This window comes from Salmo salar, chromosome ssa13 (genome assembly GCF_905237065.1).
Source record: "Salmo salar chromosome ssa13, Ssal_v3.1, whole genome shotgun sequence".
NCBI lineage: Eukaryota > Metazoa > Chordata > Actinopteri > Salmoniformes > Salmonidae > Salmo > Salmo salar.
The window spans coordinates 48,332,223-48,351,366 of NC_059454.1; the positions used below are offsets into that span (position 1 = coordinate 48,332,223).

Below are 19,144 nucleotides of genomic sequence, written 5' to 3' on the forward strand. Positions count from 1 at the left end.
AACAATTTGCTATTGTTTACTCTTTCAGAAACTGTAACAGTCCTTTGCCAAATAAAGCATGAAGGTTTTTTTGGGGGGGGGGGTTATTTTATTTTTTTACATTCTGCCAACACAGTAAATAGAGTGGTAGCTTATGTAAAATGTTTGAGAGTGTGGGTAGGCTACTGTATTGCTGTTGGATAGGAGCTGGCCATCATAAGCCTATTGTTTTTCAAATAAAATGGAATCAGTGAATTTGTCCAAATACTTATGAGTTCTTCACATGGGGGTGACTAGATACAGTTGAAGTCGGAAGTTTACATACACTTAGGCTGGAGTCATTAAAACTCGTTTTTCAACCACTCCACAAATGATTTCTTGTTAACAAACTATAGTTTTGGCAAGTCGGTTAGGACATCTAATTTGCGCATGACACAAGTAATTTTTCCAACAATTGTTTATAGACAGATTTCACTGTATCACAATTCCATTTGGTCAGAAGTTTACATACACTAAGTTGACTGTGCCTTTAAACAGCTTGGAAAATTCCAGAAAATGTCATGGCTTTAGAAGCTTCTGATAGGCTAATTGACATAATTTGAGTCAATTGGTGGTGTACCTGTGGATGTATTTCAAAGCCTACCTTTAAACTCAGTGCCTCTTTGCTTGACATCATGGGAAAATCAAAAGAAATCAGCCAAGACCTCAGAAAAACAATTGTAGACCTCCCCATGTCTGGTTCATCCTTGGGAGCAATTTCCAAACGCTTGAAGGTACCACATTCATCTGTACAAGCAATAGTACGCAAGTATAATCAAATCAAATTATCTCAAAGTGCTGTACAGAAACCCAGCCTAAAACCCCAAACAGCAAGCATTGCAGGTGTAGAAGCACGGTGGATAGGAAAAACTCCCAAGAAAGGCTAAAACCTAGGAAGAAACCAGGCTATGAGGGGTGGCCAGTCCTCTTCTGGCTGTGCTGGGTGGAGATTATAACAGAACATTGCCAAGATGTTCAAATGTTCATAAATGACCCGCATGGTCAAATAATAATAATCACAGTAGTTGTTGAGGGTGCAACAGGTCAGCACCTCAGGAGTAAATGTCATTTGCCTTTTCATAGCCGATCATTGAGAGTATCTGTACCGCTCCTGCTGTCTCTAGAGAGTTGAAACAGCAGGTCTGGGACAGGTAGCAAGTCCGGTGAACAGGTCAGGCTTCCATAGCCGCAGGCAGAGCAGTTGAAACTGGAGCAGCAGTACGCCAGGTGGACTGGGGACAGCAAGGAGTCATCATGCCAGGTAGTCCTGAGGCATTGTCCTAGGGCTCAGGTCCTCCGAGAGAGAAAGAGAGAATTAGAGAGAGCATACTTAAATTCACACAGGACAGCGGATAAGACAGGAGAAATACTCCAGATATAACAGACTGACCCTAGCCCCCCCGACAGAAACTACTGCAGCATAAATACTGGAGGCTGAGACAGGAGGGGTCAGGAGACACTGTGGCCCCATCCAATGATACCCCTGGACAGGACCAAATAGGCAGGATATAACCCCACCCACTTTGCCAAAGCACAGCCCCCATACCACTAGAGGGATATCTTCAACCACCAACTTACCATCCTGAGACCAGTGACTTAACCCACTCAAGTGACGCACCCTTCCTAGGGACAGCATGGAAGAGCACCAGTAGGCCAGTGACTCAGCCCCTGTAATAGGGTTAGAGGCAGAGAATCCCAGTGGAGAGAGGGGAACCGGCCAGGCAGAGACAGCAAGGGCGGTTCGTTGCTCCAGTGCCTTTCCGTTCACCTTCACACTCCTGGGCCAGACTACACTCAATCATAGGACCTACTGAAGAGATGAGTCTTCAATGAAGACTTAAAGGTTGAGACCGAGTCTGCGTCTCTCACATGGGTAGGCAGACCATTCCATAAAAATGGAGCTCTATAGGAGAAAGCCCTGCCTCCAGCTGTTTGCTTAGAAATTCTAGGGACAATTAGGAGGCCTGCGTCTTGTGACCGTAGCGTACGTGTAGGTATGTACGGCAGGACCAAGTATAAACACCATGGGACCACGCAGCCGCCATACCGCTCAGGAAGGAGACACGTCTGTTTCCTAGAGATGAACGTACTTTGGTGCAAAAAGTGCAAATCAATCCCAGAAGAACAGTTAAGGACCTTGTGAAGATGCTGGAGGAAACAGGTACAAAAGTATCTATATCCACAGTAAAACGAGTCCTATATCGACATAACCTGAAAGGCCGCTCAGCAAGGAAGAAGCCACTTCTCCAAAACCGCCATAAAAAAGCCAGACTACGGTTTGCAACTGCACATGGGGACAAAGATCATATTTTTTGAGAAATGTCCTCTGGTCTGATGAAACAAAAAATAGAACTGTTTGACCATAATGACCATCGTTATATTTGGAGGAAAAAGGGGGAGGCTTGCAAGCCGAAGAACACCATCCCAACCGTGAAGCACGGCGGTGGCAGCATCATGTTGTGGGGGTGCTTTGCTGCAGTAGGGACTGGTGTACTTCACAAAATAGATGGCTTCACGAGGAAGGAAAATTATGTGCATATATTGAAGCAACATCTAAAGATATCAGTCAGGAAGTTAAAGCTTGGTCACAAATGGGTCTTCCAAATGGACAATGACCCCAAGCATACTTCCAAAGTTCTGGCAAAATGGTTTAAGGACAACAAAGTGAAGGTGTTGGAGTGGCCATCACAAAGCCCTGACCTCAATCCTATAGAAAATTTGTGGGCTGGACTGAAAAAAGTGCGTGCGAGTTACACCAGCTCTGTCAGGAGGAATGGGCCAAAATTCACCCAACTTATTGTGGGAAGCTTGTGGAAGACTACCTGAAATGTTTGACCCAAGTTAAACAATTTAAAGGTAATGCTACCAAATACTAATTTAGTGTATGTAAACTTCTGACCCACTGGGAATGTGATGAAATAAATAAAAGCTGAAATAAATCTCTCTCTACTATTATTCTGACATTTCACATTCTTAAAATAAAGTGGTGATCCTAACTTACCTAAGACAGGGCATTTTTACTAGGATTAAATGTATTTGGCTAAGGTGTATGTAAACTTCCGACTTCAGCTGTACATAAAGTGCTTTCATTTCTAAACGGTAAAACAGATATGTATGAAAATACCCTCAAATAAAAGCGGACATTCTGTAGACTACTGTCACCTGAAATGAAACATTTGATCTCAAATCCAAAATGCTGGATGGAGTATAGAGCCAAATACAAATGTCAAGCTTCACTGTCCAAATACACATGGAGGGGAGTGTATATAAATTTTAAAAAACGATGGTTTTGAAAATCCATCTAACGTATACCATCTTTCTTCGAACAATGAAAGGTCCTCAGTGGACTATTGTGTGACTGAGAAGGACTTGAAAACCATGGAAATGAACCACGTGAACCCTTACTCACTCTTCAGGGCTCAGTCAATCACACACTACCAATATTGATAGGCTCACCCTTCCTTCCGCCTCCCCTGCTTTTCTCTCTTTTTCTTTGTTATTTTATTCATCTGATATACAGTACCAGTCAAAAGTTTGGACACACCTACTCATTCAAGGGTTTTTCTATATTTTTTTTACTATTTTCTGCATTGTAGAATAATAGTGAAGACGTCAAAACTATGAAATAACACATATGGAATCATGAAATAACCAAAAAAGTGTTAAACAAATCAAAATATATTTTATATTCTTCAAAGTAGCCACCCTTTGCTTTGATGACAGCTTTGCACACTCTTGGCATTCTCTCAACCAGCGAAAATGTGGACTCATCAGACCAAAGGACAGATTTCCACCGGTCTAATGTCCATTGCTCGTGTTTCTTGGCCCAAGCAAGTCTCTTCTTATTATTGGTGTCCTTTTAGTAGTGGTTTCTTTGCAGCAATTCCACCATGAAGGCCTGATTTCATGCAGTCTCCTCTGAACAGTTGATGTTGAGAGGTCTGTTACTTGAACTCTGGGAAGCATTTATTTGGGCTTCAATCTGAGGTGGTTAATTGCCGAGATCTGAGGCTGGTAACTCTAACTTATCCTCTGCAGCAGAGGTAGCTCTGGGTCTTCCTTTCCTGTGGTGGTCCTCATGAGAGCCAGTTTCATCAGAGCGCTTTATGGTTTTTCCGACTGCACTTGAAGAAACTTTAAAAGTTCTTACAATTTTCCACATTGACTGACCTTCATGTCTTAAAGTAATGATGGAATGTCATCTCTCTTTGCTATTTGAGCTGTTATTGCCATAATATGGACTTGGTCTTTTACCAAATAGGGCTATCTTCTGTATACCACCCCTACCTTGTCACAACACAACTGATTGGCTCAAACACCTTAAGAAGGAAAGAAATTCCACAAATGTACTTTTAACAAGGCACACCTGTTAATTGAAATGCATTCCAGGTGATTACCTCATTAAGCAGGTTGAGAGAATGCCAAGAGTGTGCAAAACTGTCATCAAGGTAAAGGGTGGCTACTTTGAAGAATCTGAAATATAAACAAATCAAAATATATTTTAACACTTTTTTGGTTACTACATGATTCCATGTGTGTTATTTCTTAGTTTTGATGTCTTCACTATTATTCTACAATGTAGAAAATAGTACAAATAAAGGAAAAACCCTGGAATGGGTAGCTGTGTCCAAAGCTTTGACTGATACTGTATATTCAACAAAGCCAATAAAGACATACAATGCAACGTTTACAAAGATAACGTGTGCATGTCACACCTGGGTCACATAAGTATTTGTTTCCTTTCAAATACGTAATTGCTATTCTGTGACAATCTGGACCAGGCTAGCATGGACCAGGTAATATTTACCAGGCTCCGAAAACAGAAAACGGACTGAAACATGGAGGGACTACCTGAACCTTGTACTTTCTAGAAACGCTTGTTTTAGTCGTCCGTTGCAAAATGTTTTTCTACGGTGTGCACTAATGGCAGTGTTGTTTGTATTTGTATTTTATTAGGGCAGCAACTACTCTTCCGGGGGTCCAAACACATTAAGACACATTACACATAAAACAAAAGATAAAACAGTACATCATATTGCAGTCACACCACCATATATCCACAACACAAAATGTATGATACCACCATACAACAATATTACAATGTATGTGTGTGTAGAGTGCGTATGCTAGCACCCGTGTGTGAATGCGTGTCTGTACCTGTGTGTGTGTCTCTTCACAGTCCCTGCTGTTCCATAAGGTGTATTTCTATCGGTTTTTAAAATCTGATTCTACTGCTTGCTTCAGTTACCTGTGTGGAATAGAGTTCCATGTAGTCATGGCTCTATGTAGTACTGTGCGCCACCCATAGTCTGTTTTGGACTTGGGGATTGTGAAGAGACATCTGTTGGCATGTCTTGTGGAGTATGCATGGTGTCTGAGCTGTGTGCTAGCATTTTAAACAGACAGCTTGGTGCATTCAGTATGTCAACACTTCCTACAAAAACAAGTAGTGATGAAGTCAATCTCTCCTCCACTATGAGCCATGAGATTGACATGCATATAATTAATGTTAGCTCTCTGTGTACATTTAAGGGCCAGCCGTGCTGCTCTGTTCTGAGTCAATTGTAATTTTCCTAAGTCCCTCTTTGTGGTACCTGACCACACGACTGAACAGTAGTCCAGGTGCGACAAACCTAGGGCCTCTAGCACGTGCCTTGTTGATGATGTTGTTAAGAACGCAGAGCAGCGCTTTATTATGGACAGACTTCTCCCCATCTTAGCTACTTTTGAATCAACATGTTTTGACCATGAAAGTTTACAATCCAGGTTTACTCCAAGTAGTTTAGTCACCTCAACTTGCTCAATTTCCACATTATTCATTACAAGATTTAGTTGAGGTTTAGGGTTTGTCCCAAATACAATGCTTTTAGTTTTTGAAATATTTAGGACTAACTTGTTCCTTGCCACACATTCTGAAACTAACTGCAGCTCTTTGTGTTGTAGTCATTTCAGTCGCTGTAGTAGCTGATGTGTATAGTGTTGAGTCATCCGCATACATAGACACACTGGCTTTACTCATGTCGTTAGTAAAGATTTTAAAAAGTAAGGGGCCTAGACAGCTGCCCTGGGTAATTCCTGATTCTACCTGTATTATGTTGGAGAGGCTTCCATTAAAAGAACACCCTCTGTCTTCTGTTAGACAGGTAACTCTTTATCCACAATATAGCAGGGGGTGTAAATCCAAAACACATAAGATTTTCCAGCAGCAGACTATGATCGATAATGTCAAAAGCGCACTGAAGGTTAACAAAACAGCTCCCAATCTTTTTATCATCAGTTTCTCTCAGCCAATCATCAGTCATTTGTCTGCTGGGCTTGTAGAATGGCCTTCCCTATAAGCGTGCTGAAAGTCTGTTGTCAATTTGTTTACTGTAAAATAGCATTGTATCTGGTCAAGCATAATTTTTTTCCAGAAGTTCACTAAGGGTTGGTAACAGGCTGATTGGTCGGCTATTTGAGCCAGTAAAGGGGGCTTTACTATTCTTAGGTAGTGGAATGACTTTTGCTTCCCTCCAAGCCTAAGGGCACACACTTTCTAGTAGGCTTAAATTGAAGATATGGCAAATAGGAGTGACAATATTGTCTGCTATTATCCTCCAATTTTCCATCCAAGTTGTTGTGCTTGTCTCCCCATGCAGTTGGAGAAGAAACAGATGGCCCCGCCCTTCAAGCCCCAGATCGCAGACGACTATGGCCTGGAGAACTTTGACACCCAGTTCACTAACGAACCAGTGCAGCTAACACCAGACGACGAGTAAGTGAACACACTCTAAACCGACATGACTAGCCTAACAGAACACTACATATTTGATCAAGACTAGATATTTAATGACTATATAGTTTAGTCATCAAACTAGTTATGAAGTGTGTATGACCACATATTTTAAACACTAATGTTATAACAACTTGACAACATATGGACGCTTAGTGGATAGGGGAGCTAGACAGGGCAAGGCCAGTTAAACTCTGGGAATGGTGATGGTTGTTGGCCAGTAGGGGGCACTCCTCTCTCAGGACCAGTTCCAATCCAGTCTGTCTGTCGCCTCTGTACCATAAGGGATTGGAGACTGGAGTCTGAGACTAGGGACCTGTCCAGGAACAACCCCTACCCCCTACCCACTATGAGACACTTGATTTCATACGTTTAAACAATATGGTGAAAATTCAACCTAGACCTATCAGGGAGCAAGGTTGAGCTGTCTACATATTCCTAACACATATCAAAACATCTCATATCTCCACAAGTGTCTAGAAGGGGCTAGGCACTAGGGGTTGTTTCTGGACAGAGTCTATACAGGGTTTTTCAACGTGTGACTCGTTTTACTGCCCCTTTGTGGCTCCATGGATATCTACACTGATTATACCAAGCATTAGGAACACCTTCCTAATATTGCATTGCCCCCCCTTTTGTCCTCAAACAGCCTCAATTAGTAGGGGGAATGGACTCTACAAGGCAAGGTGTCGAAAGTGTTCCACAGGGATGCTGGCCCATGTTGACTCTAATGCTTCCCACAGTAGTGTCAAGTTGGCTGGATGACCTTTGGGTGGTGGACCATTCTTGATACACACAGGAAACTGTTGAGCATGAAAAAGCAGTGTTGCAGTTCTTGACACAAACTGGTGTACCTGACACCTACTACCATACCCCGTTCAAAGACACTTACATATATTGTCTTGCCCATTCACCCTCTGAATGGCACACATACACAATCTGTGTCTCAATTGTCTCAAGGCTTAAAAAAAACGTATTTAACCTGTCTCCTTCCCTTCATCTACACTGATTGAAGTGGCTTTAACAGGTGACATAAATAAGGGATCATAGCTTTCACCTGGATTCACCTGGTCAGTCTATGTCATGGAAAGAGCAGGTGTTCTTAATGTTTTGTATACTCAGTGCATAACGGTCATTCAAAGTCATCAATAGTCTATGATAGTAGTGGTGAAGATCTTCAATATCTTAAAATTGAACAACCAGAGAGCATTCACCACCTGAGAATCTGCAACATAAGTGTCAACATCTTATATTGTAACAGCTATCCACGTTTCTTCAGGTCTGTTTACGAGTGGTACTATGCAAAGTCCCCGACTCAATGTTTTTGAAAAAAATTGTCTTCAATGAGAAAAAGAAAATTCCCTTGGTTCCAACAATGACTTCTTTCTCCAGTGTATACGCCATGTTTTGATCAATGTGGACATGTTGTCCACGGGGGCTTTGACGGAATCCTTGTTTTAGATTCACTTCAAAAGAATGAGCTGAAAAGATTTGGCATAGCAACAGAGGTGGCTGCTGTCCTACCGAGGGGCTCTGTAGCCAGAGTATGACAAACAAGCCAGGCTTTTCTCGACGGCTGCAGGAAACTATTCCAATGTGGCTTTGCAGGCGGTGCCAATAGATATTACTGGGCTGAAGTTTGTCAACATTTTCATTAAAATCAAATCAAATTTTATTTGTCACATGCGCCGAATACAACAGGTGTAGACCTTTCAGTGAAATGCTTACTTACAAGCCCTGAACCAACAATGCTGTTTTAAGAAAATACCTAAAAAAAAAGTAAGAGATAAGAATAACAAATAATTAAGAGCAGCAGTATATAACAATAGCGGGGCTATATACAGGGGGTACGGGTACCGGTGTCGAGGTAATTGAGGTAATATGTACATGTAGGTAGAGTTATTAAAGTGACTATGCAAAGATATTAACAGAGAGTAGCAGCAGTGTAGGGGGGGGGCAATGCAAATAGTCTGGGTAGCCATTTTATTAGCTGTTCAGGAGTCTTATGGCTTGGGGGTAGAAGCTGTTTAGAAGCCTCTTGGACCTAGACTTGGCGCTCCAGTACCGGTTTCCATGCGGTATCAGAGAGAACAGTCTATGACTAGGGTGGCTGGAGTCTTTTACAATTTTTAGCACCTTCCTCTGACACCGCCTGGTATAGAGGTCCTGGATGGCAGGAAGCTTGGCCCTGGTGATGTACTGGGCCGTACTCACTACCCTCTGTAGTGCCTTGCGGTCGGAGGCTGAGCAGTTGCCATACCAGGCAGTGATGCAACCCGTCAGGATGCTCTCGATGGTGCAGCTGTAGAACTTTTTGAGGATCTAAGGACCCATGACAAATCTTTTCAGTCTCCTGAGGGGGAATAGGTTTTGTCGTGCCCTCTTCACGACTGTCTTGGTGTGCTTGGACCATGTTAGTTTGTTGGTGATGTGGACACCAAGGAACTTGAAGCTCTCAACCTGCTCCACTACAGCCCCGTCGATGAGAATGGGGGCATGCTTGGTCCTCCTTTTCCTGTAGTCCACAATCTTCTCCTTTGTCTTGATCACGTTGAGGGAGAGGTTGTTGTCCTTGCACCACACGGTCAGGTCTCTGACCTCCTTATAGGCTGTCTCATCGTTGTCTGTGATCAGGCCAACCACTGTTGTGTCAACAGCAAACTTAATGATGGTGTTGGCGTCGTGCCTGGCCGTGCAGTCATGAGTGAACAGGGAGTACAGGAGGTGACTGAGAACGCACCACTGAGGGACCCCCGTGTTAAGGATCAGCATGGCGGATGTGTTGTTACCTACCCTTACCACCTGTGGGCGGCCCATCAGGAAGTCCAGGATCCAGTTGCAGAGGGAGGTGTCCTTAGCAGGGTCCTTAGCTTAGTGATGAACTTTGAGGGCACTATGGTGTTGAACGCTAAGCTGTAGTCAATGAATAGCATTCTCACATAGGTGTGAGAATGTCCAGGTGTGAAAGGGCAGTGTGGAGTGCAACAGAGATTGCATCATCTGTGGATCTGTTGGTGCAGTATGCAAATTGAGTGGGTCTAGGTTTTCTGGGATGAAACGTGGGTATTACAGACTCAGACAGAGAGAGGTTGAAAATGTCTGTGACGACACTTGCCAGTTGGTCAGCGCATACTTGGAGTACATGTCCTGGTAATCCGTCTGGCCCTGCGGCCTTGTTCACATCGGCTGCGGAGAGCGTGATCACACAGTCGTCCAGAACAGCTGATGCTCTCATGCATGTTTCAGTGTTACTTGCCTCGAAGTGAGCATAGAAGTTATTTAGCTCGTCTGGTAGGCTCGTGTCACTGGGCACCTCTCTCGGCTGTGCTTCCCTTTGTAGTCTGTAATAGTTTTCAAACGAGCATCGGAACCGATGTAGTACAATTCGATCTTAGTCCTGGATTGACGCTATGCCTGTTTGATGGTTTGTTGGAGGGCATATTGGGATTTCTTCTAAGTTTCCGGGTTAGAGTCCCGCTCCTTGAAAGCAGCAGCTCTACCCTTTAGCTCAGTGCGAATGTTGCCTGTAATCCATGGCTTCTGGTTGTGGTATGTACGTACAGTCACTGTGCTGACACTTATTGATAAAGCCAGTGACTGATGTGGTGTACTCCTCAATGCCATCGGAAGAATCCCGGAACATATTTCAGTCTGTGCTAGCAAAATTAAATGATACATTGTGGACTAATTTCATGTTAAGGCTCAATGTTTGTTTTCTTTTCATTCAGCTTTCTATATAAATGTATTGGCAATCAGATGCCATATAAATTAGAAGAAAAAGGCTGAGAACAATACAAATTCTAGGCACTTCGAGGTACAGTTTTCAGAATACTTGGAAACTGTGGTCCATAAATCTATATATGTTTTTTTTTTTTTAAGTCCATTTGAACTTCAAATTCTGTATCCTACCTGCCTTTGTCTGTTTCAAACTCTAACATAGTCCCATCATCTACGCATCAATCCAACTACCCTCAGTATCTCTGGGGTTCTGACAGCCGAGGTGTGTCAGATCAACCAGAGCTGCACCTCTCATCTCATTAGGGCAAACTGGGGGCTCACACACTTGTCTGGGGTAATTTGCGGCGGGATTTGACGTTCGCTGTGACAGTCTGCGGGGTTTAGCATTGGGGAGGAGGAGAAAGAGGTGAAGGGGGGTTGTGAGTTGGCAGCTCTGCCAGTTCAATGGGAGAAGAGATCTCAAGCAGGCTTCAAACGCCATGGCATGGCAGCCCCACAGCACTTCAAAAGGAGAGACACGATGCCTCTCTCTCTCCCTCTGTGTCGCTCAGGAGAGAGGGGTGATGTCGCCCACTCCTGCCGAGCGGGAGAGGGAGTGATGTAAATCACGCCCCCTCCTCTTCTGTGATGGGTTTGGCAGACGAAAAAAGAAAAGTGAGAGAGAGAGTGAGTGGGAGGGAGAAAATGGGTAAACCCTCCTTGTTAGGATTTACTTTGCTGCATTAAAAAACCCTAGCTTCCTGAGAGCCCTTGCCAAGGAGCTAGGAGAGAGGGTGAGAGAGGATATAATTTGCTTTTGCCAGCGCTGTGACTTCACCAGTCTTGGAAATGGCGAGTACGGCGAGACCCAAAGCAATAAGGATTCAGTCTTTTCTATGTTCTATGGCTAGCCACAGAGATTCAAAGGCTTTACTTAGTCTCTATAGACAGGGACGAAATTTAAAAAAATCCCTGGATCTGTATTGTAGGTAGAGTGAGGAGGTTGATTGGATTGGTTCCGTCCCACTTTGTTTTATGAATGCTGTGTGTGTGTGGGCACCACCATGAAATACAAGGCTGTCTGTCTTTCTTTCCTTGAACCTCATCCACCCACCCCCTCTCTCTCAGCTCCCAGCTCTGACAACCTTTTTCCCCCTCTTATAATTCTTTCTTTCTCCCTTTCCTCCTCTCACTTGGTTCTCTCTCTCATTTTCTCAGTCTCTTTCTCCCCCGCTTTCTCCATCTCGCTCTCGTTCTCTGTGTTGCTCGTTCTCTCCCTCTCTCCGCATCTGGTAGCACTTTTAAGCTCTCTCTGGAAAAAAAGGCAACATTTGTGCTAGTGAGCACTCTTGTTTGTTTTGGTTGTGTCCCAAATGTTCCCTCCTCGCTCTGTTTCTCTTTTGTGGTCTTGTGCCTTTCCCCTCCTTTTCTCACTGCCTCAAGTTTGCTGCTACTCGCTGACTTCACTCAAACAATGTTATCTAGCTAGCAGCACCTACTGTGTGCACCCAAGTGTGCTCACAGATAGAATATCCATCAATCATTTTAGGCTGTTTGTATAATTTCAGTTGAATCTTACAGATTGCATTTTCTGGGTGTATTTCAGTGTGTTGAATGGGATTCTAAAGGCATGGTGGTGTGTTAAAGTGTCTGGATCTAGATTACAATGAGCTGGAGATGAGGCTTCTCCTTAAAACTGGTCTAGGATCATCTCTACCAACATTAAACCTCACCTCAGCCATTACAGGCAAAATAACCACAACCAAACAGGACCAGCGTTTAAAGAAAAGCTACATCTCTTGTATGGAAGCCTCTCTATTCCTCTCTCTTTCCCCAGCAAGAGGCCTCCTTCCTGCGGCTCCACCCTACCCTCCTGGGGAGTGCGGTCAGCCTTCTTTACTACGGCAGATGAGGGTTGCGTCTCAAATGGCACCCATTTCGCCTATATAGTGCACTACTTTTGACAGGGCTCTGGTCAAAAGTAGTGCATTATCACAGGAATAGGGTGCCATTTGAGATGCAGAGGAACAACATGTTGCTGTTGTTGGAGAAGCAGCTGCAGCAGAAGCTACACTCTCAGAGTAGTACATTTATTTTTACACAGCCAACCCAAACCAGTCACACGGTTCACTTCATTTATAGATGATTACCGCTTTGTTAATGGAACCAACCGGGGGCTCAGCTGGGGAGAGAGTAATAAGCACAGGGAGAGTTCACTGATGAGGCAACAACATCCTGTTCTTTCTTCTACGTTCTCACATTGTGCAAAGGGACGTTTTTTTTTGCTGGGGTTTAATGGTAGATTTTGTGTGTTAGAACAGTGATGAGGTTGTTTGAACATTGCTGGCTTGAAATAACTGTAAGCTACTAGGTGGATCATAGCCTTCCTCATTGGCGCCCTAGTAGTGATGTCCATGTATGACTTGAAATAGGACTATTCTCATCCGCCTGCCAAAGATTCCCTATGAATAGGAGAGCTGTAAAGGTAACTCCTGAAGTACTGCACTAGCATGTCTATACCCTTTAAAAGACATGCTCCAGAACTCTGCCGACTACTACGTATTTTTTTAAACTTCCCGCTTTGGGCTGGATGTGTCAATGTGTAGTTCACACATGCATAATCTGAGAAGAATGACTGTCTTACTTCAATTAGCCACGAAATCCCTAGTCTGAAAGCAACTGTTTTTCTGGAAGCTGTGTTGCGCTACATTTTTCCCCCTCGTGGGCCAGCCCCCTAGCAATTCAAGTTTAACCAATGAGCTTCAGCACTTCACCATTTGAGTGACAGCTAACAAGAGGCACATCAATTACCCACAACAGAGCAAGAGAGAAAGCAATGACGTGATGCACATATGTGACATACAGTCCCAGTCAAAGGTTTGGACACACCTACTCATTCAAGGGTTTTTCTTTATTTTTGCTATTTTCTACATTGTAGAATAATAGTGATGAAATAACACACTGACCCAACAAAACTCCAGGCTGTGTAAGGGCTATTTGACCAAGAAGGAGTTAGATGGAGTGCTGCATCAGATGACCTGGCCTCCACAATCACCCGACCTCAACCAAAGTGAAATGGTTTGGGATGAGTTGGACCGCAGAGTGAAGGAAAAGCAGAAAAGTGCTCAGCATATGTCGGAACTCTTAAGACTGTTGGAAAAGCATTCCAGGTGACGCTAGTTGAGAGAATGCCAACAGTGTGCAAAGCAATTTTCAGGGACCACTTTAGGCTCGTGAGAGCTACTTTCAGAACTACTGGCTAAAAAGTATACAAAAATACTGGAGAATTGTACCATTGGATTTTTCCATTTCTTCTGCATCTGTAGATACCAACCAGTAGTATGTGCAATTAAGGAGGGCTGACCTAGAGCGGTGTTTGTGAGACAAGGGCGGATCCCGAAGGGGCCCGGAGCTAGGACTTTTTACAAAAATGTCTGAAGAGTCTGAATGGTTTGAGCTAGAAACTACTAAAAGCTATATATGCAAATCTGAGACTCTCACAAACATGCAAATGTAACATATGGCAGTCACATATGTTACACAAGAGTCATTAGAAGGTATGGTGTTCTTCTACATAGACCCTATATTCTGGGATTTCCTATAATCTATAATATTGTAATAAATTCACATAGTTGCTGTCGCAAACTCCAAACAGTTACTACTGACTAGTTCGATATTCACTTCTCAATGAGCCAGCAATTTCTGTACTTACAGCATTCATATAAATAAATTTTTTCCCAGGTTTTTGCTTTGGAGAACCTTATTTTGTTATTGACATTTGTCAATAAAACTCATGAATACAACTATTTATATCAAATAGTTTTGAATTCTACTTGTAGCCCTGGTTGTCCTGAAAAGAAAATGGTAAAACACATCATTGTGAGGCTAAATATAAGGGCTGGACATGCAGATAAATGAAAGTCAGATAAATGAAAAGCCGATTTTTGCTGGGGTCTCGGGACTGATAGGGTAAAAGCAACACATATAGCCACGAAAACCATGAAACACAGGAAACCAACAGATACACAATTTGTGAGTAGACAAAGTAGCCAACGAGTCACACTGCTATATTTGAAGATGAGTGTCTGACATGGGAAGCGAACCGGCGATGTTTGGAGCCGTAAGCGACTACCCTCTCGTGAACATATGCCACGTCGCCTCCCTACGTATAACTATCTTGTACAAATGTCTAGAAAAGAAGTCTAAAGCTGCCAATCAGGCTAAAGTAGCACATTGTAGCATTTTTTATTTGTTCTGAGTTAACTGACCTTTTCCCCATTCTCTCTCTCCTCTTTTCTCCCTCTCCTCTCCCAGGGACGTCATCAAGAGAATAGACCAGTCAGAGTTTGAGGGATTTGAATACATCAACCCTCTGCTGCTATCCGCAGAGGAGTCTGTATGAGGGAGAAGAGACCTCTTCTCCCACCTGTGTCTGTCCACCCCCCACCCCCCTCTCAGCCAAATCTATGAACAACTCCCTCTGGGATGGAGGGAGGACAAGAAACTCCCGGCTTTGCACGAGGTTCGAGGACACGAGTGCGAAAATTTTACTTTTTTTTCTTTGTGGATCCCACATAATGCATTGCATTATTTTGTCACCTGGGGAAAACTCTTTGGAGGTGGACAACATAAAAAAGGACACAGGAACATTCCCAAAACTTGGTTGTTGATTGTCTTCACGTTTTTTGTTTGTTTCCCCAACAACTCCATCTCTGTGTCAGCAGGACGGCTGGCTATGTCATTTCAAAAACAGAAAGCGACTTCATTCTGTGCCTGCCATGGTAAAACAGATGACAGTCCCGCCCCTCGCATCCCTGGTTGGAATATGACAGTTCTACGACTAGAACTTGAAGTTATGTGCATTTTGTTTTGTTTATTCGTTTTTTTTTGTTTTTTTTACTTGTAGGAGGCTCCGCTGCCTCGAGCAAAATAAGAATGTACAATGACGAAGGGAAAAAATGATGATACAAGTTATTGTGTATTATAATGTAGGTAGCAACTCCAAATTGATGATGCCTTTCTATTGATGCAAAGTGGCACGTTTTATTCATGACCATGAACTTTCTTTTTGTTTGTTTTCCTCAGCATTGATTTTCATTAACAGAAAAAAAACTGAGACGAAAGTTTATTTTTATTTAAGAAGTGCCTCAAAGATCCAATCTACACCATGTTTCTGATTGCACTTACCGATTGTTCCAATACCTTTCAGCTGCCTGGTGGGTTGGTCAGTTGGTGAAGAAAGCCAGTGGAACACATCGCGCATAAAGACCAAGGGCCTCATTTCTAAAGGGTTTTTGTGCACAGATTTTATTGTAAATTGCGCATACACGTAAATGTAAATTATGCCAATGTTTTAAGAGTTAAATCTTTAACAACCTTGAGCTTGACAAGAAAATATGCAGTAGGAAGCATTTTTGTAGATCACCCAATACCCTGATAGCACAAAGAGGCAAACTATCATCTGTCGGTCAACAGAATTTTGAACGAGAGTGCATCGTCCTCAGCACTGAAGTATGGGCAACTGTAAGTCTGTATACTTCAAACTTGAGAAGTCTGTTGCCATAGTCCTTTACCATTCACAGCATATTAAAATGTAGATGCTGAGTGAAAGCTGTTTAATGGGGAAATATTTTTAAAGAACCACTGAACACGCTGTTTGGCACGTGTGTTTTTCTGTTGCTCATTAGAAAAACGAGATATCAGTCTTGGCGGTGTGTTTCCTGACCGATTCTACGTTTGGGGAAGGATGTTTATCCCCATGAGACACTGCAGCCTAGTTCCCTTCCTCAAAATCCCCAGAATTAATCTAAGATAACTAAAGAAATCTGTAATTAATGTTGATGTTTGTGAAGAGGATGTTTTAGTTGTGCAACTTTACATCCATTACATCCATTTTACATTTTGGGCAGTATTTCTGAAGTAAAGAAATGTGCGACATGTTGTCTTAAATAAACAAAGTCAGAGCTGCTGGGCAGGTCTGTCTCACTGTCTATGCTATTGGATAGAGAGCAATCACCGCAGCTGTTCACCCCTTGTTAGTGGGCAAATGGACATTGTCAAATCAAAACCCAACCTTCATTTACCCGTTGTGACGCACGGATGTTCCAAACTCCGTTTTAGATGAGACTGACTTTATGACCAAAATTATCCTATTTACACGAGTCAATTTTGACACTAGAATAACAGTTTCTGACTCATATCGGTGCCACATAGGCCGTTATCAAAGGGATTCGTTGCTTTTTAAAGGCAGTCGCTCTTTAAATTGTGCATACTAACACTTTGAGAACTGATTGAATGCTTAAATTTAGTATAGCAACTGATTTTATAAATGAGGCCCAATGTCTTAGGCAATCCAAATGGTTAAATCTTTAAAAAGGAATGAACGTTATGGAGCACAGTAGCCAGCCATGGTTCTGATGAAAACATGGTTACTCTTACCATTCTGTTGAAATACCAACCTGGTCTCAGAGCATTTCGTATTATTCTGTATGTGAATCTGAGAATCCATTTACTATATGTTACATTTTGTAAATAGAGCGGTAGCTTATGTAAAACGTTTGACAGTATGGGTAGGCTACTGTATTGCTGTTGGATAGGAGCTGGCCATCATAAGCCTATTTCATTTTATTTGAAAAACAATCAGTGAATTTGTCCAAATACTTATGAGTTCTTCACATGGGGGTGACTAGATACAGTTGAAGTCGGAAGTTTACATACACTTAGGTTAGAGTCATTAAAACTCGTTTTTCAACCACTCCACAAATGATTTATTGTTAACAAACTATAGTTTTGGCAAGTCGGTTAGGACATCTACTTTGTGCATGACACAAGTAATTTTTCCAACAATTGTTTACAGACAGATTATTTCACTTAATCACAATTCCGTGGGTCAGAAGTTTACATACACTAAGTTGACTGTGCCTTTAAACAGCTTGGAAAATTCCAGAAAATGAATATCAGAAGCTTCTGATAGGCTAATTGACATCATTTGAGTCAATTAGAGATGTACCTGTGGATGTATTTCAAGGCCTACCTTCAAACTCAGTGCCTCTGCTTGACATCTTGGGTAAATCAAAAGAAATCAGCCAAGACCTCAGAAAAAAATTGTAGACCTCCACAAGTCTGGTTGATCCTTGAGAGCAATTTACAAATACTTGAAGGTACCACGTTCATCTGTACAAACAATAGTACACAAGTATAAACACCATGGGGCCGTGCAGCCGTCATACCGCTCAGGAAGGAGACGCGTTCCGTCTCCTAGAGATGAACGTACTTTGGTGCGAAAAGTGAAAATCAATCCCAGAACAACAGAAAAGGACCTTGTGAAGATGCTGGAAGAAACAGGTACAAAAGTATCTATATCCACAGTAAAACGAGTCCTATATCGACATAACCTGAAAGGCCGCTCAGCAAGGAAGAAGCCACTGCTTCAAAACCGCCATAAAAAAGCCAGACTATGGTTTGCAACTGCACATGGAGTCAAAGATCGTACTTTTTTGAGAAACATCCTCTGGTCTGATGAAACAAAAATAGAACTGTTTGGCCATAATGACCATTGTCATGTTTGGAGGAAAAAGAGGGAGGCTTGCAAGCCGAAGAACACCATCCTAACCATGAAGCACGGGGGTGACAGCATCATGTTGTGGGGGTGCTTTGCTGCAGGAGGGACTGGTGCACTTCACAAAATAGATGGCATCATGAGGTAGGAAAATTATGTGGATATATTGACATCAGTCAGGAAGTTAAAACTTGGTCGCAAATGGGTCTTCCAAACGGACAATGACCCGAAGCATACTTCCAAAGTTGTGGCAAAATGGCTTAAGGACAACAAAGTCAAGCTATTGGAGTGGCCATCACAAAGCCCTGACCTCAATCCTATAGAAAATGTGTGGGTAGAACTGAAAAAAATGTGTGCGAGCAAGGAGGCCTACAAACCTCAGTTAAACCAGCTCTGTCAGGAGGAATGGGCCAAAATTCACCCAACTTATTGTGGGAAGCTTGTGGAAGGCTACCCAAACCGTTTGACCCAAGTTCAACAATTTAAAGGCAATGCTACCAAATACTAATTGAGTGTATGTAAACTTCTGACCCACTGGGAATGTGATGAAAGAAATAAAAGCTGAAATAAATCACTCTACTATAATTCTGATATATCACATTCTTAAAATAAAGTGGTGATCCTAACTAACCTAAGACAGGGAATTTTTACTAGGATTAAATGTCAAGAGTTTAAATGTATTTGGCTAAGATGTATGTAAACTTCTGACTTCAACTGTATGTATTAATTTGTGGATGTCCATCATCCATTTCGTATGACATGTTACGAATTTCTATTCGTTACCAATTTGCAAAATGTACAATATTACCAATTTGCTATACGTACAATATGTTACGAATTCTAGATTGGTGGCTAACGTTAGTTAGCTCGTTAGCTAGGCTAGGGTTAAGTTTAGGAGTTAGGTTTAAGTGTTAGGGGAAGGGTTAGCTAAAAGGGTTAAGGTTAGGGTTTGGGGAAGGGTTAGCTAGCATGCTAAGTTGTTGCAAAGTAGCTAAAAAAATAGTAAGCAGTTGAAAAGTTGCTAAAGTTTTCCGTTATGAGACGCAAACTCGCAACCTTTGGGTTGCTAGTCGTTCGCG

At 42.5% G+C, this 19,144-nt stretch overlaps 2 protein-coding genes across 5 annotated transcripts in view; one reads left to right on the forward strand and one right to left on the reverse strand.

The window, feature by feature from the left end:
- The window catches only part of LOC106567356 (protein kinase C zeta type), a 135,997-nt gene extending 119,500 nt beyond the window's left edge, over positions 1-16,497 (forward strand). For all 4 annotated transcript variants that reach the window (XM_014136502.2, XM_014136506.2, XM_014136504.2 and 1 more), the window contains 2 exons: positions 6,657-6,772; positions 14,822-16,497. In XM_014136502.2, coding sequence (XP_013991977.1) covers positions 6,657-6,772; positions 14,822-14,909 — 204 coding nt within the window. In that variant the 3' untranslated portion in view covers positions 14,910-16,497. The remainder of the gene's footprint in view (positions 1-6,656; positions 6,773-14,821) is intronic.
- Positions 1-19,144, reverse strand: part of si:ch73-70k4.1 (FA core complex associated protein 20) — a 70,067-nt gene that overhangs the window by 34,730 nt on the left and 16,193 nt on the right. The gene's annotated exons all lie outside the window — the stretch shown is intronic.